The sequence below is a fragment of the Suillus discolor genome (assembly GCF_016758755.1).
Source record: "Suillus discolor strain FC423 chromosome Unknown F5147scaffold_112, whole genome shotgun sequence".
NCBI classification, from domain to species: domain Eukaryota; kingdom Fungi; phylum Basidiomycota; class Agaricomycetes; order Boletales; family Suillaceae; genus Suillus; species Suillus discolor.
Genome location: NW_024541359.1, coordinates 74177 through 101453, shown reverse-complemented (window position 1 = coordinate 101453; position 27277 = coordinate 74177). Strand labels below are relative to the sequence as shown.

Here is a 27277-nt window from a genome sequence, read left to right as displayed (position 1 = left end):
ACGCTGTACTCTTTCAGCCTTTCAGGCCCTTTCAGAGACTCTCACCACTGCAGAGGTCCTTCAACTCTGCGGATATCCTATATTATTACAATTTACCATCAACACAACAAGATTATCAGAATCTTACTTAATGGGCATTCAATGCCTCGGACTTGCACGCACTTGATCGATTTTCCCGCTAGGAATTCACTGGGTAGATTTTTGCCTAAAAGCTCATCACGACTCGTCCCTGATCACCTTTTACGAGAGTATTCGGTCACCCACAGATTGGTCATAAAGCGCGGGTTGTTATCGCATAAATTCTTCATCGCTGTCCATACCCATAATCGTCCTCTACCGGTGCCCTCGGGCATTGACTCACATGGCTTTCAGCGTGGTCTTCCATCACGATACTACCGATCCGCTAGCGGTTATCAGCGCACCACCCCCGGACGAATCTTCACACGAGCGAGCCGCCAGGGAAGAACGGGAGAATGAGGCTCAAAGAATAAGTGATCTCATTGACGACGAAATTCGCGCTGAACGAGCGGTAAGAAAGAAAGAAGAGAATACAGTCAAGATCCTACTGTTGGGTCAGAGTGAAAGTGGTGCGTCCATTCAATTCTAACAATTCCCCTGGCATCTCAAGCTTCACAACAGGTAAATCGACAACCTTGAAGAGTAGGTTACGTTGTCTTCTTATTCCGTCATCATTGAATGGGCATCGTAGATTTCCGCATGCGGTTTGCCCGAGATAGATGGATAGAGGAACGAGCGTCATGGCGAGCGGTCATACTGTTAAATCTCGTTCGTTCTGCAAACACCATCCTTGATGCGCTATCACAGGAGATGGATGATGCTGACCCAGACGAACTCGATGATGCATTCAAGTTCGACGATTACTATCGTCAATATAAAGTTCGCCTGAACCCACTGCAGGCAATCGAGAGTAATTTGAAATGCTTGCTCGGTGCCACCGAAGACATCCAACCACGAAAACAGACCTCTCCAACAACAATCGCACCCACGGGATCGCCGGAATTCTTTGTTCGTTCTCGGACTTGGCGTAACTTTCTTCAAGCAACCCGAGGTCCCGAGTTTTCGCGACATTCCTTCCAGCAGGATCTTCCCACTTTACTCGACAGCACAGACGTGATCGCGAAGGGCAAAGATGACATCAAGGCCCTATGGGAGGATAGTCGGATACAAGCCATGCTATGGAGACGGAGGACCCGGCTCGAGGACTCTGCCGGCTTGTCAGCCTATTCATATTCCTTTCTCGCCTTCTCTCTCTGAATTGCATCTGCCCGCAGCTTTTTGGACTCAATCGACCGATTATCGGCACGAGATTACGAGCCGACAGATGACGATGTCCTTCGTGCTCGATTACGCACGCTTGACATCCAGGAACACGAACTAATAGTTGATGACGGTGAGTGAAGCGTGAGATTTTTCGCCTTTGTTTTCTGAATCCATTTTTGCCTCAGAGACCGATGCTCCGAAATGGAAGATTTTCGACGTTGGCGGCTCGCGCACACAAGTCCGTGTTTTGCCGATTTTCCAATTCATGCTCATCGCCGATGATGTCTGCTAGCGTCACGCTTGGCTACCGTATTTTGATCAAGTCAATGCGGTCATATTTCTCGCACCAATATCGTGTTTTGACGAGCGACTTGTCGAAGACCCCCGTGTCAACCGTCTGGAGGATTCCTTCATACTCTGGAAAGCGATATGCTCCTCCAAGCTTCTATCGCGGACGATCCTCGTCCTTTTCCTAAACAAGATGGACATTCTCGAGGAGAAAATCAGACACGGCGTAATGGTGAAACGCTTTCTCCCCAGCTACGGCGACCGGCCAAATGTGACGAATGATGTTGTCAAATGTATATATTTCTTGCTGTGTTGCGATCTTTCAGTGTGATTAAACGACTTGCCTCTAGACCTTCGACAAAAGTTTAAAGACACGGTGAGGTACTGTTCTCCGGAGCCGCGGGTATGTCATATATACCCGACATCCGTCATTGTTGGTTCTTCCCTTTGTTTCAGGCTGGAAGTCTTGTTAATCTTCATTTGCTTGATAGGATACGAAGAGTATGTCTGTGACACTAATATCTGGTACGCGCTTCTGTTTTCTCTTGTGGTTTAACAACCTGTTAAATGATGGAACAACCTGGCAGTGCGGGATGGGATCTTGCGCGAACACCTGAAGCGGGCGGATTTGTTCTGAGCGCGAAGTAACAGAAACATTTGTAATAACAGATCACATGCGAAACCTTGGCGAAACCTGACGAAGATACGACAGTTGACGATATAGATACATCATACGACAAGTGTAATTAGTACACGATTACCCCCTTGCTTGCCGGATCTACCATATCGTAGGTATCTATAGGGACCCAGGGTATAATACAATCAGTATGGACTTCTCACATGATCACACGCTTAACTTGACTATAGCGGTCTCCATCCCTCGCCTGCTGGCCATTTGAGGTTGTCTTTTTCCTTCAGAAAGTCACGGTGTACGCCAAAGTTCTTCATCCGCTCTAGGTCTTCCCCTGAGCTCGGCTCATCGTCGGTAGGAGACTCCGTATTTGGATCACGATCAACATGAGCACCGTCGTCGTCCTCGCGACGGGTATCCGTCATCAGCCCCTGCTCGCCCTCCTCCATCCACCTCGCTGGCGCATGCGAATGGTGAACGAACCCCCGCCGACTGAAACCTGCCTCAGCTTTGTACCGCGCCGCATCCAGTTTGGGTTGGGCTTTGAGTTGAAGATTTGAGATAGTTTTCTGGATGTGGGACATTGGTGAGGCGTCGGTGGTGTCACGATCTCTCGTGAAGGAGATGTGGCGAGAGAGGCCTTGGAATGAGGATGTTCGTGTGTGTGAGGGAAATGCGGATGTGGGGAGTTCCGTTGTGCTTGACGCTGCGGTGATCTGGATGCTCTCGGGACGCTTGCGGCGAGGGGGAACTGGGGGTGTTGCAGTGTGGCGCATTGACTTGGACCGCGTGGGACGCGTGGAGGAAGACGTAATGGACTCTGCTGTGTCGTTTGTAGGTCTGCGATCCGGGTGGGTTGGTGGTGCAGGTAGATGGGATGAGATATCTGGTGTCGTAATTAAGGAGTTTCCGGGAAGGGTTGGTTCTCTGGTGGGAAGTGGTGGGCGGAAAGAGGTGGGCATATATGAGGATTGGGTGTTTAAGCTAGCGCTCGCAACTTGGTCGATGGATGGCAGGGAACTCGAGGTTGATGATGGAGAGCTGGGTGTTCGTCGACGGGGGAGCGGAGGTGCAGGGCATGTGTCTTCAGATCCAGACGAACGACTGTCGAGTGCTTTGCGGAATTGCTTTGTGGGACTTAGGCTGCGCGGCCTACTGCTCGCAGAGGAACCAGATGACGTTGTCTTGAGTACCTGTAGAACACGCGCACGATCCAGCTGTTCTTCAACACGCTTCAAGTTCTGACCGTGCTTGCTAGCCTCCAGTGACTGCTTCATCAAGGGAGTCATGATATGACTTGGCTTAATACTGCGAGGAGTATCAAATGGAGCCGGAACAGGTGCATTTCGTGACTGTGCTAACGATGGGCGACGTGCTTGGGCAACCAAGGGTGCTGGTTTTCGAGGAGGAAGCGGTGGGATGTTGGCATCATTGCGCTCGGGCGATTTCTGAGCAGCGTCTGTCCAATTTGCTTTGTCGCGCATCAAGAACGGATTATGGCTTATTTTCTGTGACATACGGGAGGGTATGACGGGAGGGGTGTCAGATTGATCTTGAACAGATGACAATGACTGTTGTGTATCGGACTCGAGTGATTTGCGAAAGGGATTTGTATCTGGAGAGGAAGAGTTTGAGGATGTGGCATATTGTTTGGGTCGGTCTGGATGAACAGGCGGAGCGTGCACTTGACGCTTTGAGGGAGAAGTTGATCTCGAGCGTTCAAGAACTTCTGGGGTAGGGTGGGCTGGAAGGTATTCGGGTCAGTGCTGACCGAAGGATGAGAAGGTAATACACACACCTTGGACAAACGCAAGAGTTCTATCAACGCGTTTACCTGACACAGCGTGAAGGACAAGCCTGAGTGCAGCAAAAAACTGGCCACCGGTGAGACAATCTGTGTGGAGCAAGTTTGGGTAGAAGAGTTTCAAGATCTAGGCGGAACGCGTACAGTTAGGACATGAAGAAGGCGTATGAATGGCCGAACCTTGTCGATATCTGCAGTTGGTAGGTTGGGATATCTGCCTCGTAGCCATGCTCTGACTTCGCGGACGCCAACGGACATGGCTTCAAAGTGGGCATCGTCGTGGACAGTATCAGGTGAAACGGCGAGATCATTGAGAGATGAAGTAAATAGGTTGTATTCTAGATCGTTGAGAGCAGACACATGAAGAATTAAAGGTCGCATTGGAAGTAAGAGAGTCTTTGCATGAGCAAAGCGCGCGTAAGTCTTACCCGGCTCATCATGAGCACGTGCCTTGAACCACAACGGTCATGTCAGAAGACCTTCCACCACCATACACCCCAGCTACTACAGCACCACCCATCTGGGAACCTCACTTTATAGATCTAACCCAATATTCCTCTCTTATTGTTCGCAAGCCCCTGGATCCTCCACCTGACTGCTTCTCCACTCCGTCACCTCCAAGAGTGAAATCTAACGATTTCCCTCCATTCAGAATCCCCTGCGTTGGAAACAACCTCGCAGATGGTTTTCGCATTCTTTATCCCTCGGGTCTACTTGAGAAACATGGCATTCAACAGGCAGACTGGACTCGCTTTCTAGAGGATCTTGGAGTCTCTGCTCGTCTGGCGGGTCAGGGACTTAGCGCAGTTGGTTCTCGTGTTCCCATAACACCACACCCAGTCCGTGGTATATTTGGCACAAGAGCAACTGGGGTCGCATATGACTCTCAGTTTGCGAGAAGCCCTAGGGATGAGGTGCAGACACTCATTACCGTTTGGAATCAGTCTGCGTTTGAACGACGCAAATTACGTGTCACTCTGCACATCACAGGAGGGCTGGATAACAGGGCCGCTTACGAGCTTTTTGTCGAGTCTCTTTGAAATGCTTATGATAACCTTTATCCATATCACCAGAAATCCTTTACATTTCAGCATCGGGTGTAACACACGTTATATGTACGTTCGTGTCCACACTTGATCATCCTCGCACAACTTTTGCAATCTGATTCACGCTACTTTATGAACAAATTGTCTTTGAAGCTCCTAGTGGGACAAGCAGCAGTGCTACTTGTGATTGATCGACTTTCATCTGAGTTCAGTCACCGATAGTGCCAGAGCGGTTATACAACATCAAGAGCGCCAAACCATCCTTGTGTAATTTGCTTTCAACAAGTCCAAGTTCGCAATGATGAAGGGTATTCAGCCTACAATTGGCCTAGACCAGCACAGCGAAGAATCTGACAGTTCGAAAGACCGGAACGTGTGCATACATGAATTTGATAGTCATATGCCGGCCACGTTTATCATACCCCAAAAATGATGGCGAGTGAGCAGCTGAACTTTGAAGATATGGGAAACAGCTCAACCTGTATTGGGCCGACAGTTCTGGATTGTCGATGACATACACATGCATGCGCAAGGCAGCGCAACCCACGCATACTCGCGAGAGTCATGGTCAAGGGACTTGTTGAGATGTTGACGGAATCCGGATATGGATGAAATTAACGCGAGATGATGACCACCAAGAAAGTTCAAGTTTGACAAGCATAACCCACATGGACACCAGTCACTCAGTGTCCATGGTTTCTCTCAGATCGGTCATGCTCCCCTTGGCAAGATTCTCATTTTCTTTACAGTCCGGCCCACTTCGTACCGGAAGTTCCTGACCTGGGAACTTACAAGCGTGCCCATGCCCCAATATGTGATAATCGAGGAGTCGGGATTAAAGAACCGTTTCGTGGCCGTTTGATCAGTCCGAACGACGAATGAGGTCTGCTCTGTGCGAGTTATGCAGTGGACAAGATTCTCGTCCGGGGGGAGTTGGACAAAAATGACCACCGCAGGGGTCGAACCTGCAATCTCCTGATTCCTTCGTTATCGTAGTCAGACGCGATGCCATTTCGCCAGGCGGCCGTGCTTTTGACATCGTTCCTGTTGAAAATGTCACTCCGGTTTCTTAAAAAAGACCGGCAAGTTATTCAAGGGCATTCTGCTCAGGCAAAGTGTTAGTCTAAAATTAAAAAAATGCGCATGATAAACGCTTTTTATCCGTGATTATTGTCCGTTGGGGCGGGGGCCTATGTTAGACAATATATGCATGATAAATACTTGATTTCAGATGTCACACCTTGCAGAATAGTTGGCCCATTGAGTACGGAACCACGACAGGTGGTGTACTGTGCACATGCATGACAACCTATAAGTACACGGATTGTAAGTAGTCAGGATCGATGTAGACAACCGATTCCTCCGGTATATTCGGAAACTCAACCGCAATCAAACCCCCGCTGTTTATCAATGACCACTTCGTGAATTTATTTTCTGGGCGACACACAATTGTGATCCCAAGAATGTCACTTGGTTGAAATCCCGGTGGGAAAGTTGACTTGGGTTTCCGCGCCAGAATGAAGCCAGCTGATTTGCGCCGGATCCCAAGGACTTCACGTAGTCCTTCGATATTTGAGTAGTTGACAACTCCGAGTGCATAAACCCACGAGTATTCGTCAGACATAGCTTTTCCTAGATGGACCATATACGAGTTAAGATACCATTCCTTCTCGATTATATATCAGACTCACCAATGTCTTCTGGAAACAAATTAGTATGGTCATATGAAGTGAAGTCAATTTCAATGGTCGGACACAGCGGACACTTGAGTTTGAGTTGGGTACTCGAGCCATCAAACCGCCTCCAAGAAACATTGAGTGGGAGTATCGCTAGAGGCACTCGTAAGCCGAGGCTGGTCATCGTCATCTCGAGTCGCTCATCGTCGAATTCCAAATCTTGACAGTCAACGTAGCTCTGGGGCGATTGAGGAATAGCGCGTGAAGTGCAATGCTCTGCAAACTGGCCCTTCCAGTTGAAGACAGAAGGATCACCGGCCTGCATGATTGCCTCAATGAGCCTGCAGAAGGCGCGGTCTCCTCCCTCTCCGTAAGCGACCTGCAGGCTGACGTCAAACATTCCCATTAAAGAATAAGCCACATCTTCGGCCCTTGTTGTCTTGCGTCTCGCTGCCCATGTCATTCGTTTATCCACCCTGATAGGACCTGGTGTGAAGAAGAGGTCATCGAAAGAGATACCAGTCGCTCTTTCCAGAGTCTCCATTACTTCAGTCGGTTCCATGTTTTTGTCATCTTCATCATCTGTCATGGGCGTCCAACACTTGTAAAAGAATTTGATCTTCTCGGGCGCAAGGAGTTCTTGCAATGTCCATCCCCTTGTAAACCACTCATCATGCTCTACATCTGCAATGATCTCGCTTTGCGCCAGGTGCACGATACAAATGGCTGAATTGCGATACCATCGAAACATGGAACGAATCGACTCGTCTAGCTCGGTACTGTTGTTTTTGTCGATACAGCAGGTGTCTGACCACGCAAATTCCATCCCGTACTCTCTGGCTTTTTCGCAGAAGTTCATCAGCTTCGTGTATCCCGCCAGGCTTTCTGCTATGTTCGCCTTCATATCATCGTAGGTTGGCTCTCCTTCATCCAGCCATCGATGAGATAGAATGGCGTATCGTACGCTTTCGGAGGGGTGATACAGACTGTCCTCTAGTGGTACAGAGCTCCGGAAGTGCTTCTTGACATCAGTGCGCACAACAAACTTCATGTCTGATAGACGTATGAGTCGGATCGGGATATTGTTCATCACATATCGCTCGAATTTGTCGAGATTGCTCTCCTCCTGGTTCATGGTAGATCCTACACTGCTAGACATAAATCATTATAGATCTGCGCGACAAAATGATAGAGAGAACCAACCTCCTTTGTGGGTATCAAGAATCGTTCCGCCGGCGCTCCGTCTGCACGATAAAGGGGCGTTGCAAAGGTCCTTAAGCTCGACAAGCTAAAAATCACCAGGTGAGACTTCAAACATCTTCCTTTGGGCCAAATCCTGACTTGTCTTGGACCGGTGATACAATGGTATCAAATGGTACTTGGGTATCAGTACGCTCAGCGTCCGCCAATGTGTCGGAGCTCCTTCACCTGTCAATGGAAAATGTCAGTTCCTCTGTGTCTGCATTATAATTCAAACCCCACCTCAAATGTCCTAGTGGTACGATATCTTCTTGCACAATGCACAAATTGCACTGAGCGTAGTGTACATAACTTCAATGAACTTTGTGTGATGACAAAGCAAATTTACCAGAGTCACGCCGGACACAAATAAGTTCCAAGTCGACTGTCTAACGTACTATGCACAATGTTGGGGTCTAAACCGAAAGCTTACATTCATGGTCAGACATAATGACGGCGGCTTTCTCAACACATTTAAAGTTACCCTCTCCTCTCTTCGGGCCACCAACGTGACACACCTCCAATCTCAGGCTGTACACTTTTCGTAGCAGCAAATGTCGGGTGACCCACCCCTTCGCCAAGTACTCGTTTTAACATAAATCGCCGCCAACAGCTCCAAAGTGTTTAATCAGAGGACTGTGGGAACAGCTAGGTTTTGTATCATTGGTATGTTTGAGATTCTTTTATTCACTAAATTCATTAGCCTGACGTGAACTAGTCAGTACAGTGCCATCATGGGGGCCTGCCAACGGAACACTGGGTCTCCCTACCCGTTGAGTAGTTACTTCAACGTTCACTCGATGGCAAAGCGGACCACCAATGGAAACGTACCTCTTGTCAACTGCAATGCAGACCTCTGGTCTGGCAAGATCGATGTGGGCACGCCCCCTCAAACGTTTACAGGTTCGTTTGATTAATTCACAACATGATACAGTCTAATCTGACATTCTGAAGTGGTGTTCGATACTGGTAGCTCAGACCTCTGAGTTTTCTCAGAAGTATATTCCTTCCATCTACCGAATGTCTTGTCAACTGTGTTGGGCATGCACAACACGACCCTGCTGCATCCTCGTATGCAAAATATTGTGGCCAGTCGCTCGTGCTCATGTACGGCGCTGGGGAGACAGCAGGCGAGGAGTACGTCGATGACGTTTTTGTTGGAGGTTGCGAAGTTAGTTGTCTTACATGTTCATTTTCTCTCTACTAATCTGGTTTATCAGGTTGCGAATCAGGTCATTGGTGCCGCCTGGGCATATTCGCTAGATTTCAGTAGGGACAGGTCTTTCCGGTCTGGCATTCTGCGAAATATAGGAGTTAGAAGGAAGTCCACTCTTCCAAACACTAGACGAAAGTGGCAAGCTCTGTCCCTTGACAGTTTGACTTCACAGGTTTATGTAATCACACGCATTTGAAAATGGCTGCAACCATCGATGTTGGCTCTGCTGGAATCTGGGGGAGTTCAGGGAACACGAACGTTGAACTCCCCCAGATCCCCACAGTAGCAACATATGGAATCAATGAAGGCAAGGCTGTTACAGATCTCATTAACGAGAACACTGCACACCCTCAGACTTCAAGTTAGTACCGGTTCAACACTTGAGTTCGAGTTCGTGTGGTGAATATTTGCACCACTGTCAATTCACTGTTCAGTTATACTAATTCTGGAGCTCACTATTGCTCATGTTGAAGGTGCGACAAACCGTGCCCACGTGCTGTATGCAATTGGTGAGTGAATTCTGTTTCGGCGGCAAGCCACTGTTCATCGATCCCAATCTTACTAGATGCGACCAGAGTTGTTGAAGTTGGCGACATCCCAGCTGCCTTGGGACGAACTCCGAAGAACTGTGTAGTACGACAATCATGTAATGCTGACCCAGGCAACAGAGAATGATATGACCGAACCGCGGATTGATGTTCGACTGGCGTACAACATTCGTGCATGTATAGGATAGAATACATCATACCAGTACTTGCTGTACGTGGTATAGGCAGCGCAGTGACACAACAACAGAACATGGCAGCAGGTCAACCGAAGTCAGCTCACAATACATCCCCATCCCTTTTCACTTTGTTTTCCTTCTTGTGTACTTTCCGACTCTTTCCCCTCTCCTTCTTCACCTCGCTTCATTTCATTTACATTCCCTCCACCTCCTACACCTATACCTTGACCATCCCCTCTCGTTCCTTCATCTTCAGTTTCATCACCCCCTGCTGCTCCCTCACTTTCACTTTCACTCTCATTCTCACTTTCACCTTCATCATCTTCCGATCCTTCACCTCCACTTTGATCGCCCATTCCTTCACCTTTCCCACTCCCCATGTTCTTGGTGGCGGTAATTCTTGAAACCCTGAAACTCGTTGAGTAAATCACCCATCTTTAAATATAGAACGCACCGTTCAGGATAATCGGGTGGGTACATGATGACGATTGGAAATACCCTGTATAACTCTCCATCGGCACATTCCAATACAATACCACGGCGAAATGCTTGTGCTCCTGCTCCTTCACCTTCTTCCATCACTTCTGGTCTATCTGTACTTTCGCCAACATCATCCACAATCTTATTAACCTGCCAACGCCAGTTATTTGGCGTCCATGCGAGAATCTCTTCTGCTCGCTTCTGAAAAAGCTTGTCGGAAGCTCTTGCATACTTCAATACCTCATATTCGCCTTCACCATACCCCCGCGCACGAAGTGCTGCCCATGCGACATTCATAGCCAAGACTGAATCATGCCGGTTCGGAACGGTATCCAGGATCACGATGTACTTCACTGGGAAGTTCTTGAAGCGGAAGAACCAGCCTTTATTTTTTCCGCTGTTCAGTATTTGAAGATATCCGAGGAATGGGTAATTTCGTACGCCTGGCATCTCACAATGAGTGCCATACAGTACATCGACCGCAGATCTTGAGACCGTCCACTTGCCAGAGCCTGTTGGCCGATTTGCAGAGAGCGCTGGGGGAGCTTCGAATTCCCGAGTTCGCATCATTGGTAAGACGTCTGCGGGGAAAACTTCGACTTGGCGCCCGGGGTCCGTCTCAGAACGTGTTACTACCTGGAAGAGGTCGGGTCGCGCGCGAAGCTCTCGTAGAAAAGCATCATTAAATGGATCGGGCTCGTTTCTGAGGGCGCCAAACATATATCCCCTCGCCTCTATCTCGCACCAGACGATACATCCCGGCCTCCTCCCTCGACGCGTGGTTGGTATAGGACCAGTCATGTGCGGGGGCATCGGGCCTGACACCATGTCAGTGATAACCACCCCAGAGAGAGAAAGATGTTTCCTGGGCACAATCGCATCAACCCCATCGTACTGTTTGCTGCAAAATGTCGAAGGTGGTAACATGCCAATTGCTCCAAAAGACAGAAAATTGACCATGTCATCGAATTTATGGCATAAACGGACAAATCGGTTCTCCACATCAGCGGGCGGCTGCAAAATCTCCAACAGATACTAATTAATCCCGTATAGTCAGCACCAGTACACAGGAGGATCGAAGATACTTGCCCACCAAGCTTCATTGGGGATCGTGTGTGTGTGGGTACGGCTGTATATCCACCCCCCAAGCACTTTGTGCCGGCTCTCTGAACAGCATGAGAAGATAGGTTCTGCAACTTGAATATGCACATCACTTACTCAGACTACCAAAATTAGCGACGTTACCCCCCTTCGACATCATAAGGGCATCAAGCACTGCGTCTTTAAACCACGTCAATCCAAAACCTAATTTATTTCTGTCGAACAGGAACACGAATTTGAATGCATCCTCAATCGAGAAGTCATCGTCCAGCATGAGATCCTGGAAGGAGACCTTGTCGAGGGTTTTGAAGAAAAAGTCTGAATCGTGAAACATAATCCGTCGTGCATATTGTTGGAAAATGTTATGTAGGACAGTTGGGTCAGGCTCAAAAGTCGGATCAGTGTCGTCTGGATCTGCTTCATGACGAAGGCGTGTGAAAAGACCAGGATCTGTGATCATTTCGAAAATAGTATGCAGTATCCGAGCTTTTAGCCTGAAAAAAAATGGATCAAGAAGTACCATCATATCAAAACCCATCTCTGGTAAGACTTACGCTCGGTGCTCAAGATCAATTAGGTCCTCATCCGCCAACGCAGGGGATCCCGTAGACTTTTTACTAGCGAGAAGCGGACATGTAGAGTTCTTTCGATCGTCGGGAAGGGTTCGTTGAGCTGCTTCAATGATTTTCTCTGTGGAGATCGGTACATCATCGAAGTCGTTTGGTGATTGAACCGGTTTTATCCACTCGGAACCAGGATTATTGGCAATGTGGAGATCCAACGCCCGGGCTTGAAGATTGCCGAGGATATCAACTGCTTTCGACATTTTTTTCTCGAGAAATTTCAAACGAGCCTTGTGTCCATCATCGACTGTAGGCACACAGTCATGTTGGGTGAATAGAGCGGGGGAACTTAAAGGGCTCACTTTTCAAGAAGAAGCGTCTTTGGTGTATACCCCTGCCAGTCCTCTCCACTCGAATGCTCTCGAGATATTTGCGCACCAAACGGGCCTTGTTGAGTGTCAAATGCAAATCAGTGTAACATTGAATTTGCTCCTTCGTCGGGAGCTCCAGGGTCCCAGATTCGATATCGTCAACAACCTTGGAGGCATCCTTGTACTTCTTATACATCGTACGGTACTGGGCCTGGTGGACCTCACAGCGCTCGAAGCCTTCTGTCGGTGGCTGGTCGCAACGCGTCATTTCGTCCTCCTCCAAGGTTGAACATGAGATTGGGTCTACATCCTTTGACTGACTGGATGAGATATTGGGTATCTTCTTCCTGCCACTCCCCTTGCCCCTTCCCTTGTTCTTCTTCTTAGAACCTGTCATTGCGATGCGTAGTGGTGATGATAAGAGATTACGACACTAGTGGGCGCCTGTCCTGGCAGGTTGGCTTAATTTGCCCCAGGCATGATACTGTGACTCCCACATAAGAATAGACCCGGCGCGCTCCCATAGTCGATACGCAGAGACAAAGGACCGTGCGAACAAAGAACACCAAGAACAGCCGTGTTTAGGAGTACCGATGGCGCCTCAACCTGTCACCTCACCACAACACTGATGTAGCGGGAATTGAGTATTTAATTTCCTGCGGCCTCGTCACAGTGTGGACGCCCTCTCTCAGGTAAATATGGAATGCTGTCTTAGGTGAGATCAGATAATATACTGCATATTACTAGAATGTTACCTAGACAGAGTAATCAGACTAAGGCGCATGTTAGTGTATACGCGGGCGAGCAGGAAACGAGCGATGCACCGTCAGTCCAGATTACGGACTGGGGGACTCAGCGAGTCCATATTAGGGAGTTGTATAATGCAGCATGATCCGCCAAGCTCACATATCCGGCGTAAGCAATCCGAGAGTATAACCTACAAGCGATGACCTTTATTGTCATATTGATATCCAGAAGCATTTTGAATGCCAACCAATTCGTGAAAAGTACAGCTGGTCGCCATAGTGCTGGAAGAAAAGGATGGAAAGCAGACCTGAGAGCGTGCGTCAGTGCTGCACAGGTGGACACCGAGCCGGCGGCTATTCGCGCTTAGGAAATCCGGGCGCAGTCAGCATTAATGGCTAGGTAGTCTGGCATTTGTTCAGGAGCGCAGCAACCGCTAAGTCACTGTCAGGGAGAGCAATATAGTCGTCGTATCTCCAGTAATTTTTATTGTCGTATTTATATCTAGGAGCATTTTGAATGCCAACCAATCCGTGAAATGTACAGCTAGTCTAGGCTCGTGACCAGCCTGGCTTATTACCACGGACAAGTCGGGTGAAGCCAGGCTGGACCGTCGATCTCGGAGAAATTTGGCAGGCGAAGCACGGAGTTTAAATTTTAGCAGGTGCCGGTCGTGCTGCTTTAGTTGATGCATCGACAACACAAAGTCCTTCATTCACATCGTACAAAGTACTGTATGCCTCTCCAACATCATAGCACATCGAGCAACTGTACTGAATACTGAATAGGGTGATAAAATGATACCATTTAATGCATTCTACCCGCCCATTCCACAATACCAGCCACCTGTTGAACCATTGATTTGGACTGTCGACCCTTCGAGCCTTGACCAAGATAAAAAAATCCTGGCCATCCTAAAAATCCTTCGTGGGCTTCGGATGACGGTCGTGGACCTCATGTTATACTCTATCTCTGGTAAAGCCTCCATGGTAACTTGGAGAGAGGGTTTTTTTCGAAGCAATGCCCTTGTCCAGTTTTTCAACGTGTTGCATGCTGACGAGCGAGCGAGCTGTCTTGTCCGGAGAAAGAAGTAACGGGAGAATCATTGCGGAGGGTCTTTCCGGAGCCTGTCGCAGCTCGGAGCACGATATTCCTTGCAGAAAGTAACGATATCATGCATTTGAGCTGAAATAATTTAGGATGTTGTGTTCCTCGTGAAATAAAGTCGAGTTGCGCGAAAGCTTCGAGAGTTTGTTGGCTTTGTTTCGTTGAAAGGGTGCTCGTAAAGTCCACTAGTAGATTGTTAATAGCCTCTAGAGCAGCGCACGACAAAGGTGGGACAGAATTGATCAAAAAACTCATGGTAGGAGGTTAACATAGTAGCACTCAGTCTAGACGCACTACTCTACTAGTACATGATGAGTATCACCGGCACGACCGGCACCTGCTGAAATTTAAACTCCGTGCTTCGCCTGCCAAATTTCTCCGAGATCGACCAGTCTTACTATGTCAAACACTTAACAACATAGTAAAGACTGGTTACGAGTCTACAGCTGGTCCCCATATGTAGTGCTGGAAGAAAAGGATGGATTCCAAGCAAATATGAGACAGCCTTAGCCTGAGGATGAGAGCATGCGTCAGTGCTCGGCAACTCATGTTAGATTAGAAGATGTATTATATATCCATGTCATCGAGCACCCGTAAGCATATATAAGCTGAGTCATGCATCAACCTATGCCAACAATGGTTTAAATACAGGGAATCATTAGCTTGAACTTCTAGCAAACCCATCTCCGAGCATCAACGCAATGTCTAAAGTTCAGTACCGCTCCCTTGGAAAGTCTGGTCTCAAAGTCTCTGTCCCAATTGTGAGTTATAAAACGCTTATTGATAACCCACAGCGCTCGCCATTCATTAATATTCTTCATAGCTTGGTGCGATGAGCTTCGGTACTTCGAAATGGGCTGTATGTGATTGTCCCCTGTTCCATTCACCAGATCCTCAACTTCTTACAGCCCTGGGTCCTTGACGAGGAGCCCTCTATCGAAATAATAAAGGCTGCTTGGGACCTTGGTATCAATACCATCGACACTGCCAACATTTACTCAAACGGCGAGTCAGAGCGCGTCATCGCCAAGTTCATCAAAAAGGTGTGCCTCACCGATGTCCTAAATCTACATTCATTGATGTATAGACTCCATAGTACAACATTCCTCGCCCCCAGATCATAATCGCAACCAAGTGCAATGGCCTTGTCATCAATGATCCTTCAATACATGCGTTCGGCGGACCCGGTCTCGATGGGCTGCCCGAATACGTCAACCAGTCTGGCCTGTCTCGCGCTGCAATCTTCAACGCTGTCGATGCGTCCCTCGCTCGTCTCGATACCCCATACATCGATCTCTTGCAGATCCACCGCTTCGACCCTTCAGTCACCCCTCAGGAAACCATGAAAGCACTTCACGACCTCGTGCAGAGCGGTAAAGTCAGATACATTGGTGCTAGTTCCATGCGCTGTTGGCAGTTTGCCATGTTGAACGACGTGGCCGCTCGCAATGGTTGGACGACGTTTGTCAGCATGCAGGATGAGTACTCGCTGCTCTACCGCGAGGAGGTGTGTCCCTAAAAATTACAAAGTCTGCTCTTCAGTTTGACATCACATTCAGGAACGCGAAATGCTCGCTTATTGCAAATTCAACGGTATCGGTGTCATACCCTGGGCTCCTCTATCTGCTGGTCTCCTCGCACGTCCCGTTGGCACAGAGACGACGCGTCTGAATTCTCTCAAGGGAACCACTTGGGAGAAAAGGGTGTCCAGTGCAGATGCGACTACCATTAACCGTGTCGAAGAGCTTTCAAAAAAGAAAAATTACAAGATGAGCCAGATTGCACTGGCCTGGGTTGCATCAAAGGTATCGAGCCCTATCGTGGGTATCAGCTCTGTACAGAGGCTGCAGGAGAGTATCATCGAAGGAATAGAGCTCACCCCGGAGGAGATAAAGTACCTGGAGGAGCCGTGCGTGTTCTGCTCGCTTGGTTATTCAACTCGAGACTAACGATCACCTTTACAGGTATGAGCCCAAGGCCACTCGTGGCCACATTTAGGTGATCACAGCCTACAACGCCCAAGGAGAGATACCTGTAGCACTTTATATTAGTACCACCGTCGACTTAAACGCAATGCACTGAGTGGAGAATGATCATGATATCGGTTTCAGAAGCACTGGAGTTCTATACTGACGGATTTGGACGGTATGGGCACAGCGTAAGACAATTGTACCCTTGAGTATACCGTGACCCTCGTTGATTCGTTCGAACACTTTACAAGAACAAATTATTTAGCGAATGTAGGACGTGAGTGGCTGTCGAGTATTGAAAGTTGAAAGTTGAAACTGCTAGTGATAAAGTTACGTCACGTGAACAACAATTCTTATTTAAAGTTAGTTTCCCCTCACTGACTGCTGCCTGAACGTCAAATGAGGCAAGGACTCCCAGGGCTTCAATGATTCAGATCCTGCTCAGGTCATGGAACTGAACTTTGATTCATTGGTGTGCCCTTTGAGTTGACGTATCGACATATACTTAGATGATCCGTCTTGGTCGGTTGATCGGAAGTACTATTTCAATGTGTCTGAAGCCTCTCTTTGAAATTTGGCTGTCCACGCACCTTTTGTCAAGATAGCAGTTTGTTTTAGGAGTAGTCATCCCAATGTCATTCTTCACCCCCACCCCCACTCCCACTCCCACAGACGATAATATTTCCTGTCCAACCTGGACCCTCGTTTGCGGGATCGGTCTGATAGTTATAGCGGGCATTTCTTTCCCGTGCTGGGGAGCAATTTTGTGGTTTACGCTCATCTGTGTTGTTTCATGTGTGAGGGGTGTACTTCGCGCTATACGCAGTGCGCTCTTCGGTAGAGCTTTGAATGTGCAGCTAGAACCTACGGAGGATGACGGGGTACACGGAGGAGGTGGAATGTTAATCCCTCTAGTGTTTTGCGGGACTTGGATGAGACCTCGCCGAAATGAGGAAGACGGGAGTGTGGATCAGTCTGAATGGTCAAATATTCAGGTGTGTGTTGAATTCAGCTTCTGTCACTTGTATGATAATGTTCGATCATAGCCTGTATCTGCATCTTTGCCTGTCAGCTCTCAGGTTGCATGTAAACCTGCTGTTGGAGTTGGCAAACCTGAATCTGCGGTATCTGCTGATACCTTCACACGGCCATCTCCCCATGATTCCAAGTCTTCTTCGCCGATTAAGAATCCCCCAAAAGCCGCAATGGTCGCCGTGATGATCCAGATGCCTTCTCCCGTTTTCCGGTGTCGAAATGATAGAGAGGGCCATACATACAACCCCGCTAGATCAGACAATCCGTTGTCAGAGTACCAGATCGGCGTAGCACAGGTTCAATATGTGGACGCTCGATGTTGACGCGATCCGCATTTTCTCTTTTGCTTTTGCTGCTTGTCTCATCCGCTCGGTCATTGTACCAGGGTGGTCTGGCGCAGTAGCAGCAGTCCTGGCTCGTGGTCCTAGAGCCGTAGCCTCCCTATAGAGGCTTGGCCTTGGGTTTCCCTCGCAGTCCGTGCCCATTCCATCATGAATAGCTTGTGGGTGCTTTGTGTTCGAATTTTAATCTGTATAGTAGCAGTATGTCCCTTGCGAAAGAATTAGTGTTGTCAGACTGCAGATACTTGAACTCACTTTGATAGATCAGCTAGTTGTTTTCGTAGCTGCCTTCTGAGATCATTTACTCGAGAATGCTATCTCGTGTATCTGAAAAGCGATCAGGGAGAGCTTACTGTACAGGCCATCGAGCAGATTTCGCAGGGCAAGCCCTGCTCATCTTGGACTTGAATGTCAGATGGCTCGTAGAACGTCGTCTCAGGGTTGCTGGATGACAGGTGGCGCCTCTGGATGCTTGGGGGGCCTCCCATATTGTATCCCGAATGCTGGCATTCGGAGGGTTAGCTTATGATAACCCAGAGATTTTGAAAAATGACTGGTTTCGCGTATGCTCAGCCCAAGCTCAGCATATGTTGTGTGCAAGGGCCTTGTCGCAAATAATCCATCCATCCACACGTACCTTATGCCCGGTCTGAATAAGCTGCCCAAGTACGTCAACCAATCTGGCCTGTCTCGCGCTGCAGTCTTCAACGCTGTCGACGCGTCCTTCGCTCGTATCGACTCCCATACATCGATCTCTTGCAAATCCTGATCACAGTCAACCTACAGCGTCAAAGGAGAGGTCAGCCAAAATATGTAGCGCTTTGTGTTACCACAATCACTGCAATGTACTGAGTTAAGAATGATTATATCGGTTTCACAAGCCTGCATTACCAAGAGATCCTACCGATACAGTAGTAAGATAAACACAAAGATATAAGAGAATATGATAGGTGAGGGTAAATTCACGAAGCGGGGTCATGTAATACCGCGAGGAGATATCTTTCATCTGCAAATGAATAGTTAATATAGTTATCCGTCAAAAGCAGATACACACCGACCAGGCGAAATCATGATTTCATGGCGTTTGGTACGTATTCTCATGAAGCGAATCTGGTCCTATAACAATGTATGAGCAAAGCATGAGATATGAACATAGTTGCTACGCACTCCATCATTTTCCGACATACTCACTTCCTCCAAGCCTGCCTGCACGCTCTCAACCATCTTGCCTATGACGCTCGCATACTTCTTTCCTTGTTCTCCCTCAAAAATAACGCCTGAATGACGTATGATACTAACATGGTCTCCACGCGAGAGTAAAAGGTATCCGAGGACAGAACGGTGTGATGATAGAAGAGCGAGCGTCTGCTCGAGCTCTGGCGGCATGATACTAGGCGTAGAATTGTGAGTAGCACCTGTGATATTTGTGCTCGTCGTCGCTGTTATGCCTTGTACTGCCTATATGCAGGTTGGTCAGCGAAATGGAAGGAAGGAAGAGGGAGCAGAGTCAGCAGACCATTATGTGACCGGCTCGAGCGCGCAGATTGACTGGATCGGTGGTTCAGGGCATGACATTTCGGGTAGTAAACGTTGTTTGGGTTAGAGGGTGTTGCCAAACAACCACCTACACCTGATTTTGAATTTCATGCTTTCGCCTAGACCACTAGCTACTAGTGCTCCGATATTATAACTTATGGAACCTCCGATTGTTGCTCACATGAATCCATCAGAACCAAAGAACAAACAGAATCCGTGGTCATTCAACCACCGTACTCGAGCTCATTATGCATTCGACTCTGGATCTGACTCTGAATCCGAGGCCGAAGTTAACTCTCAAGTCAATATTCCTTCTGACGATACTAGATTCATTCAAGACCTCGATATCTCTTTGCGGCATGAGACTGTGGAGTACAAGCCCAACCCATGGAGTATTGCGCGTATCAATGCTGTCAGTCGTCCCCCGAATAAGGAACCCCCCAAGCAGGCGATCTCAGAGGACATACGACAAAAACCACAGCCACGGGCACCACGGGGTCGAATTGTGGATGCATTCAAAGTTCAGGCAGAGCGCAAGTTGCGTCGCGTACCCCCTCCTTTGAAGGCACCCAAGGTTACAAAGCCCAAGTCGAATATGCCTCAGGTCTCTCGGGAGCACCAAGTTTGTTCACAAATCCGGAGGATGAGTAGCCCTGAACCAGGGGACTACTCGCAGCACGATAATGCATCGTCTCTCGCCAGTGGGTTCCAAACCAGACCTTCGGACATGCCTGCTACCTTGTTGTCCAACGCTCCCCAGGGGGACTTCCACGATCTGCGAGTTCAACCTCATCCGGATGTCCCAATATTACCCTGCACTACATATAGCGAGCGCGGCAACATTCAAATGAATCATGAACGAAGCGAAGCGCATATATCCACCCCCGATATGAGTCTGTTGCCACAATCGCAATATAACATGCGATTCATGTCTATGTCATCTCCGCTTAGCAGCCGCGACTATCGAGTGAATGCTTCACACCTTCGACAAGGAGGTTATCAATCTTCCCCGCCAAGACCTTATCATAGAAGTATCAATACTCCCCCGAGAGTGCTTCCGTGTAACCAATCCTCCTCACAATTTCGCCGTGGCATACATCTTACTGGTAATCGTGAGTACCTCGGTGCGCTTGCGTAATATATGATGGACGTTTTCTGCAACTCCGCAGAGCGTTTTCAAGCGTTGTCTGCATTGCCCGTTCCCCAGGTTCCAGCGGCGGGGTCCTACCGCACATTGCCACCTGCGATGGTTGAAGTAGAGCCTCCGTCAATGCCGCAGTGGCTGGCCTCCACCATTCACAGCTCCCTCAACCCTCCACTAGCTCAAGCAGAATTTATCGAGAGAGTTTCAAGCCCGGAGCAAAACCATAACGATCTTATGTCACTAGAGTCCAGGAAGCGTCCATACCGATCACCAACGCCATCTCCACTGCCACAACGTGCCAAAAAGTCTACGCCGAAACGTAAAATTGCGGCCTCGTCAGTTTCACTTGGTGATCACCAAACTTCTGTATACACGTTCGATAACGATCCTGACGCTAACTGGAGCACGGTCACGAAACCAGGGAAGAAAAAGAGTAAGAATTATAAGCCTAGTCACATATCGTCATCAGGACCGTTCAGTCTCCGTCTTCCTGGTATTGCTGTCGGAAATTCGAGGGGCCGGAGTACAGGCGTGACACGGACAGAGAAGAAGCTTGGCACTCAAACAAAGAGACGTGTTATCACGTACCTCCCACCACCACTACCACAGCGCACCGTAGCACGAATCGAAAATTCGCTCCAGATCGAGGAACACTACGTCCCCGATAACAACGCGCTCCCCTCTGGGTCCACGCCAGCTGTTCAGCCACCACAAGAGAGCGGTCGCGTATCTCCTCTACCACTCGCCGACTCTGATGATTTGACATTAGTGGATGGAGTGGACGAGCAAGTGGTCACATTTGATACTGGAGAGGTGAAGGCGCGGTATCCCAAAATTCGCAAGCTCATCAAAGAGGTGCGTATCTATCCCTGTTTTGCTTGCAAATGCCCTTGACCTTGCGTGGTAGCCCCTTGTCGCCATATTTGATGCTTAGCTGACCATAATTGTGTGGCTTGTAACAGACTCGCGTTATGCTTCCGGAGCTGCTGGGTCTTCCGAGTTGTGGGGTTGTATGGCGGGACGATGATGTTGCACGAGTGGACGACACCGAGAATAGAGAAATCAAGATAAGCGTTTGGCCTTGCGTTGGATGATTGGCGCGTAGGGCTATCACATCCATTGTGTTGTTAATGTCCGCTATTCGGTTGCAGAACAGACTCGCCTATAAAGAAGAACGGGACGATACTACAGTTTATTTTTATCAGCACTCTGTAGGAGACAATTCGATGGTCCAGAGACGGGAAATCGCTTCTAATACTTATCACACAATTTGAATGAGTATCCATTCGTCTGTGTGACATAATGTCAACCAGGATTTGACCCAGCACCCGATCTCACTTCAGACGATTCTGTCAGCAATACACGGCTGCTTTGACCTACCCGTGCGAGCAAGTACTGATATCATTGATAAAGATGGTTATTCAACTCCTCTAGGGGCAGTCTTCGTCTCGCACCAAGAGGAGTACCTGCATGTATTATCCGACATCCACGCCCTACGGAAATGTGACAATCCCGACGTTAGCTCCGCTCTTATTCCACTATACTGTACCAGAAACACAAGTTCATGACAGTTGTACATTGTATACAAGTTATACTCTGCTCGGTAGCGTAATGAAACTAGAAATGAGAAGTGAATTCGGCTAGAGCTTCTGTATCGTATACGTCAGGAGGTGGTGATCATAAGCCCAGCACCATAAGTACCAGTAACCGTGACACGTGCAGTGTACAAGCATGCCATCAAGTCCATCCATCACCCAAAAGAATCCGATGATGCTTCCCATGGTCGGTATTCTAGGCGTGATTTCAAAACACTTCGCGAAGAGACAGAAACGTAGGAGATGGAGGTGTTGCACGGACAAGGTTAGAATGACGGCGATGGCGACTCCGTTGTGTCCTTTGAGGCTGCAATTTACACCTTCGATAAATGGAGATTGGCTTGCATCTGAATTTCGGGAAGCACTATCATTAATCAAAGTAGACTGACGCTGCTGAAAATGCGTACCTTCGCGATCTGGCGATCGCGTTCACCGATTTCATGTTGCTGGTCGGCGTAGCCTTGTTCCACAAGCTGCAGGGACAAACAGTATGCCCGATCGAACTGATGACGGTGAGCAGCGAGGAGGTGATAATTGATTCACCTACAACAACAAGACCGCGACGTGCAATGCGGAAGGCCGTGTGGATTGACTTTGAAATGACAGCGAATGAATGTTTTGAATTTCTCTGTGAAACATGATTTGGTTGTGTCAGCTTGGACAGCAAATCATGTTTTCTGTACATGTAAGAGTTTCGGATGATATCGATGATGATGGGGTATCGTGTATACTTACACCATCACCGTCGACATCATCCGAATATTATCCGATAGTCAGTTAAAGTGTAGCACGAGAGACTATGCTCTACTGTCTGGGGGAAAATTGTAATGGTCAATCCTTGACAGAATTGACTATTGCAATTTTCCCCCAAAGCCATATGATTTGTTATTTCCGTCACCATCTATGTGATCTGAGAGAGATTAACACTCATAAGTTGCCTAGTGTTCTGTTGGTCAAACCAGAGGCAAGGAAGTCCTTCAGAGGGAGGTTCTACCATGCCCGATCATCGAGGGTAGTTGGTTACAAGAGGGTTGTTGTTGGCTTTGCGATAAGGGGTCACGCGTCACGGGTGCCGGTGATCATCGGTCCGGTTGTTACACGTTACACGTGCTTTCTTCCTTCACTGACGGTCTCCAATTTAGTCGCGGAAGTTGATTGTCTAGTATATAAGACCATCCGAGACGTGTTCGGATGCTCTATGATTTCAGATCCTCGTTCAATCTTGCCGGCTTCGGTGTCTGGTAAACATCTTCGAGAGGAGCATCGACGAAGATCTATCCCATCGACTCCTCATTTTGCAAGCCGCCCTTCAGCGCTCAGCAGATTCCCATTTTCAGTTCCCCTGTTTCATCTAGGAAACGCAATGAAGTTCTGGTGTTGCACTGGTGAACAAGTACCATTAAGACCTACGGCCCTCCGCTTGATCAGGAACCCTAACTAACCAAAGTCAGAGTTTTTGGCTTTCCCGATAAGTGGTGCACCTGTTGACAGCTTCTTGCCCTCCCTCTCGTCCATCGGCACAGTGTAGAACTGGAGAGTGACTTGTCCAATATTGACAGTCCACACTTCGTGCAACGGCGACGATCAAGAAATACCCATGTTTTCTGTATTTCGCCTTAGATGTTTGCTTGAGCAGGAAAGTACATCCAGAACGACGGGTCCTCACATATACATTATCAATCCTCATGCTTTCTTGCACTCCTCCTGCAGCACTGTCGCCAGTGATACTTATTCAATGACGATTAGAACGACATCGCTGTTACTACATCTGAAGGTTGGGTAGGGCCCCACGCATCATACTGTTATCGGGCCTGTTTCTCAGCACATCGAACACCTTTTCTCAGCTGAGGGCGTAGTCAGAGAGAATACTAGTAGCTGTCTGGTTACGAAATGCGGCTGTTAAGTACTACATTTACGACTATCATTACTGTCCCGACTACCAACACGGTGCTCTTCCACTCCTGATTTTTTATCAAAGCCCAACTTGCGCACACAGCTCATGTGTTACGATATTTAAGTTTGGCTACCGGCCAATATTTAATTGTACAAGATCTCCTTTAGAGCACAAACTAAGAAAGACTGTCGTACCAGTCCAAGTATACAACGCGTGAACCATTGCTTAGAGTACACACCACACAAACTCCAGTAGAACGCCGCAACAGTACTATAGCGTATGTAGTGTCCATCATAGGGCTTCGCCTCAAAGGACGATGACCAAGGATTCAAAAAAAAAAGGTATACAACGCATTGTAGTGCCTGAAAACAATCTGGTCCAAGATCGAAGTCACAAGTGACTTATCAGCAAAGCATCAAGAATTTGGGTCTAATCATTTTCACAGACGGTTTCGGCGACACCTGTTGCAAGCGTTCATCTGACAGCCTGCACAACGCTAATGATGTCATATTAGAAGGTGTCAGCGTAAGCAAGGCGACGCAAAATGACTTACGAAGAGGTATAGTGGGAGATACACCTCGCAGCTCTCGCAACGTCCACCACCGCGCCGGAATTTCCAGCTTCCGTGGTCACAGTCATGGTCCACTCTGAGACGATCCATGGTCTCCCTGATCATACGCTGTCTGACAGTGTTCCTATCCGAGTCCAGCGTTGTTGCAATTGGCGTGGGCTGTGGCTGTGGCACTCGTGTGGACCATGCTGAAAGGAATGCTCGCGTTTCAGCACGACGAGTCCTCTGAGCCTCGGAAGGGGGTGCTGCAAGAAGTGCTGGTGCTTGTTCCTGGCGATTAAGAGTCGTGGTATGGGGTAAGACAGGAGGAGGTGCTGGGGTAGGTGCCTGAGGACGACGAGTCGTGTGCAAGACATTGGCAACTGGGGCTGGTCTGGGCGCCGCCACAGGAACTTGCCGAGGAGGAACCGGAGGTATATTGACGACTGGCGCTGGTCTAGGCGGTACCGCAGGTCCCGGTCTAGGTAGATTAATAGGCCGATTCCTAGCAGCGCCAGCAGCTGGCACTGGTTGGCGTGCTGCAGGTGCCTGGTGGAGAGGATTGGCAGGCTGGGCACGACGCTCAGGCGGTAGTTGAGCATCCACGCGACGCTCTGCAGCAGCAAACAGCCTGGCCTCGTCCCACTGCGGGCACCTGCAGCTCTTCCAGAGTGCTTTGCACAAATAGCAAAACTCTGTCCTGCATCTGCAGGTCATGTGGAAACACCCCATGTTAAGCTCGATCATCTGAGCGCAGCCTGGACAGCGCGCCCACCCCGAGGCGCGGCTGAGTGTGAGAACCTGCTCAATCTCTGCATCGGGAGTGCAGAGATGGGTGAACCCTTCGTATCTACCACGACATTTTCCACATGTCGACATGGTACACGTAGGGGATGTGCATTGAAAGACCTTGCTGAAAAACCCCTCGTACAATGGCCCGAGGAAACGGCTGCACGTTGGTGAAACACAATAAACGCGCTTCATGGTCCCAAATTCTTCAGCTTTGAGGGTAAATTCAACGAGGACTGTCTGTGCCAGGTGAGGCCGAACTTGTGGGAGTGGAATGTTCTGGCGACAACATCTAGGAGGGTACAGACTCTCGTCGCGAGTTGCTGATTGGAATAGGTCGGTGACGCAGCCGATATCATAAAAGTGGCCGCAAGGTGCCCGAACTTCTACTCCGAAGATGGGGTCCTGACAGATCACGCAATCGTGGCCAGTAGCCCTAGTTATGATGGATTCAGTGACAGTGTATTAGCATAATAGGTAGTAACACGTCTCACCGAGGAGCTGGCCTAGCCGCAGTGGTGGGCGCTTGACCTGGGTTTGCCAGTGTTGGTGTCTGACCATCCGACACAGGCGCCGAAAACAAGGAGGCAAACCATTGGCCCCATGTTTGCTTTTGTAGCGTCGCGCTGTAATTTTCATCAGATACTCCAGAGGAACGTTACACTTGCAAGCGTACTTTCTCAAGCTAGTCAAGGCGGGTGTTACTGTTGCTGGCCTGCTTATCAGTGTTAGCTTTGAGAGTCCCGTGATATATAGCCTTACCTAGTAGGCACAGGATCAGGCTCTTCAACTTCAGCGAGTCGCTGGGCAAGTTCCCGATCAGCATTGAACTCCGCAAGTTCTCGAGCATTCTGCATCAACAATGCGAAAGCAACTTCGCGGTCAGTGAGTCCCTCTCCTCGGTGCACTCTGTTATCATATAAGGTCTGCAGTCTCTCTACATCAGAGAGTTCCAGTTGGGCAATCATACGGGTAAGATCCTCCTCATAGTTGTCTCTATCTCTTGTACCAGGGACCGGACGTGGTCGTGAGGGACCAGCGATGTTCATGGTGGCAAGAGAAAAAGAGTCAAGTGCAAGCGTGAGAGCCTACAACGACATTCGAGATGAGCGGTGCTAACACGTGCCGGACCTTGGCGTAACGTAGATCACTGAGCGCTATTAACCTACACGTTGTGCAAGAGTACTGCTTATCATCGGCGGTGAACGTATGAACCCCGGATAGTTGCAGTTCTATTTTACTGACCCTCAATATTCAATAGCCCCTAATCCTACATCTGCACAGCCTGTGATTAGCTCAGATCGAATACGTCCTTCAAAATCTCGACAAGCTCTCGATCTTCAGCATCAGCGCTTGTAGGACTAGGGCAGCCTTGCTCGGCTGCAGACCTCTGTGCATACTCACGAGCCTCGTTTATCTTGAGGACGGTGGGCATGCCGAGGCGCTTGCCATCGTCAATAGAGCGACTCGGTTGTTTACACAGAAGAATGTAGGCGGGCAAGAGGAGCGATTTGTCGAGGTTGTACTTATCATAGGTGATAATTCGCTCGACAGGTTTCATGTCGAGCTTTTGCAGCTGCCGGACTGCCAGGTCTCGCACACTTGGAAATTCCCATCGTGTAGCCAGGTCAAGGATGGTGATCCAGTGGTCTATGGGTTGCTCATCGTACATATATTGCCTTCGATCCCAAACACTCAGTCTTCTGAAGAACTTGACTGGGAAAGAGGACTCACGGGTTGTAGAATACCCACAACAGTCGCTCGAACTCACTGATCTTGACATCATCGAGTCGAAACGCTGCCTGATCGGACTGACCATCTTCCTGTGGCCCAGCTGCTCTGAATCCCTCCCGGAAATATTCGGATTCTCTTTCGAAAAAGTACTTGTGTACGCGAAAGACGGTGCCTGCGACCTGTTTGACGGCAGGTATTAGGACCATCACGATGAAACAAAAAGAAAACGTGCATGAATCGACACGCTACCGTCATGCAAGTAATACTTGGGATGGCGTGTTATTCGGGTCATGCCCATATTTTTGATAGTTAAAACTGATTGATAACGATGATGTGTCGGAACTTCTCCCCGGACCCCACTTTTATCCAGTGCCATGGCCGCAGCATACCTTCCGTATTCCATTCACATGTGTGTTAT

At 48.7% G+C, this 27277-nt stretch overlaps 13 protein-coding genes and 1 non-coding gene across 14 annotated transcripts; 6 read left to right on the top strand and 8 right to left on the bottom strand.

Moving 5' to 3' along the window:
- Positions 1-361: 361 nt before the first annotated feature.
- Positions 362-2206, top strand: F5147DRAFT_587226 (guanine nucleotide binding protein, alpha subunit; the record flags this gene model as incomplete). The annotated part of the gene is made up of 9 exons (XM_041431972.1): positions 362-587; positions 640-660; positions 710-1235; positions 1293-1411; positions 1467-1519; positions 1574-1862; positions 1920-2002; positions 2061-2094; positions 2157-2206. The coding sequence occupies 9 exons, from the start codon at positions 362-364 to the stop codon at positions 2204-2206; spliced, it is 1401 nt and encodes a 466-aa protein (XP_041285884.1).
- A 224-nt stretch (positions 2207-2430) lies between these two features.
- Positions 2431-4385, bottom strand: F5147DRAFT_587243 (uncharacterized protein; the record flags this gene model as incomplete). The annotated part of the gene is made up of 3 exons (XM_041431973.1): positions 2431-3944; positions 3999-4131; positions 4185-4385. The coding sequence occupies 3 exons, from the start codon at positions 4383-4385 to the stop codon at positions 2431-2433; spliced, it is 1848 nt and encodes a 615-aa protein (XP_041285883.1).
- Positions 4386-4463: 78 nt separating this feature from the next.
- Positions 4464-5203, top strand: F5147DRAFT_726093 (uncharacterized protein). The gene has a single exon (XM_041439155.1). The coding sequence runs from the start codon at positions 4472-4474 to the stop codon at positions 5042-5044; it is 573 nt and encodes a 190-aa protein (XP_041285882.1). The 5' UTR covers positions 4464-4471; the 3' UTR covers positions 5045-5203.
- A 791-nt stretch (positions 5204-5994) lies between these two features.
- Positions 5995-6076, bottom strand: F5147DRAFT_t125. The gene has a single exon. It is a non-coding gene; the product is annotated as a tRNA-Arg (tRNA).
- A 68-nt stretch (positions 6077-6144) lies between these two features.
- F5147DRAFT_41512 (heterokaryon incompatibility protein-domain-containing protein) lies at positions 6145-8005 on the bottom strand. Its single transcript, XM_041429701.1, has 3 exons — positions 7930-8005; positions 6742-7877; positions 6145-6682 (listed from the first exon to the last, which is right to left on the bottom strand). Exons 2-3 carry the CDS (start codon positions 7859-7861, stop codon positions 6360-6362), a joined length of 1443 nt encoding a protein of 480 aa, XP_041285881.1. The 5' UTR covers positions 7862-7877; positions 7930-8005; the 3' UTR covers positions 6145-6359.
- Positions 8006-8352: 347 nt separating this feature from the next.
- F5147DRAFT_726088 (uncharacterized protein) lies at positions 8353-9403 on the top strand. Its single transcript, XM_041439154.1, has 4 exons — positions 8353-8631; positions 8684-8868; positions 8920-9136; positions 9186-9403. Exons 2-3 carry the CDS (start codon positions 8700-8702, stop codon positions 8949-8951), a joined length of 201 nt encoding a protein of 66 aa, XP_041285880.1. The 5' UTR covers positions 8353-8631; positions 8684-8699; the 3' UTR covers positions 8952-9136; positions 9186-9403.
- Positions 9404-9881: 478 nt separating this feature from the next.
- On the bottom strand, positions 9882-12980 carry F5147DRAFT_726085 (uncharacterized protein). Its single transcript, XM_041439153.1, has 5 exons — positions 12412-12980; positions 12041-12356; positions 11604-11980; positions 11475-11551; positions 9882-11420 (listed from the first exon to the last, which is right to left on the bottom strand). Exons 1-5 carry the CDS (start codon positions 12815-12817, stop codon positions 10266-10268), a joined length of 2331 nt encoding a protein of 776 aa, XP_041285879.1. The 5' UTR covers positions 12818-12980; the 3' UTR covers positions 9882-10265.
- Positions 12981-14023: 1043 nt separating this feature from the next.
- On the bottom strand, positions 14024-14835 carry F5147DRAFT_726080 (uncharacterized protein). The gene has a single exon (XM_041439152.1). The coding sequence runs from the start codon at positions 14524-14526 to the stop codon at positions 14203-14205; it is 324 nt and encodes a 107-aa protein (XP_041285878.1). The 5' UTR covers positions 14527-14835; the 3' UTR covers positions 14024-14202.
- Positions 14836-14972: 137 nt separating this feature from the next.
- F5147DRAFT_587191 (NADP-dependent oxidoreductase domain-containing protein) lies at positions 14973-16269 on the top strand (the record flags this gene model as incomplete). Its single annotated transcript, XM_041431970.1, has 6 exons — positions 14973-15032; positions 15095-15130; positions 15162-15314; positions 15368-15778; positions 15831-16180; positions 16236-16269. The coding sequence occupies 6 exons, from the start codon at positions 14973-14975 to the stop codon at positions 16267-16269; spliced, it is 1044 nt and encodes a 347-aa protein (XP_041285877.1).
- A 323-nt stretch (positions 16270-16592) lies between these two features.
- F5147DRAFT_788388 (uncharacterized protein) lies at positions 16593-17599 on the top strand (the record flags this gene model as incomplete). Its single annotated transcript, XM_041442983.1, has 2 exons — positions 16593-17236; positions 17288-17599. The coding sequence occupies exons 1-2, from the start codon at positions 16874-16876 to the stop codon at positions 17597-17599; spliced, it is 675 nt and encodes a 224-aa protein (XP_041285876.1). The 5' UTR covers positions 16593-16873.
- An 886-nt stretch (positions 17600-18485) lies between these two features.
- F5147DRAFT_726072 (uncharacterized protein) lies at positions 18486-19155 on the bottom strand. The gene is made up of 3 exons (XM_041439151.1): positions 18785-19155; positions 18676-18733; positions 18486-18623 (listed from the first exon to the last, which is right to left on the bottom strand). Exons 1-3 carry the CDS (start codon positions 19001-19003, stop codon positions 18580-18582), a joined length of 321 nt encoding a protein of 106 aa, XP_041285875.1. The 5' UTR covers positions 19004-19155; the 3' UTR covers positions 18486-18579.
- An 86-nt stretch (positions 19156-19241) lies between these two features.
- F5147DRAFT_764586 (uncharacterized protein) lies at positions 19242-21391 on the top strand (the record flags this gene model as incomplete). Its single annotated transcript, XM_041440717.1, has 3 exons — positions 19242-20265; positions 20323-21152; positions 21260-21391. The coding sequence occupies exons 1-3, from the start codon at positions 19311-19313 to the stop codon at positions 21389-21391; spliced, it is 1917 nt and encodes a 638-aa protein (XP_041285874.1). The 5' UTR covers positions 19242-19310.
- Positions 21392-23892: 2501 nt separating this feature from the next.
- Positions 23893-26314, bottom strand: F5147DRAFT_41380 (uncharacterized protein). The gene is made up of 5 exons (XM_041429688.1): positions 25888-26314; positions 25802-25835; positions 25620-25751; positions 24340-25561; positions 23893-24282 (listed from the first exon to the last, which is right to left on the bottom strand). Exons 1-5 carry the CDS (start codon positions 25973-25975, stop codon positions 24226-24228), a joined length of 1533 nt encoding a protein of 510 aa, XP_041285873.1. The 5' UTR covers positions 25976-26314; the 3' UTR covers positions 23893-24225.
- Positions 26249-27260, bottom strand: F5147DRAFT_726065 (uncharacterized protein). The gene is made up of 4 exons (XM_041439150.1): positions 27092-27260; positions 26860-27038; positions 26387-26804; positions 26249-26332 (listed from the first exon to the last, which is right to left on the bottom strand). The coding sequence occupies exons 1-3, from the start codon at positions 27233-27235 to the stop codon at positions 26417-26419; spliced, it is 711 nt and encodes a 236-aa protein (XP_041285872.1). The 5' UTR covers positions 27236-27260; the 3' UTR covers positions 26249-26332; positions 26387-26416.
- Positions 27261-27277: the final 17 nt, after the last annotated feature.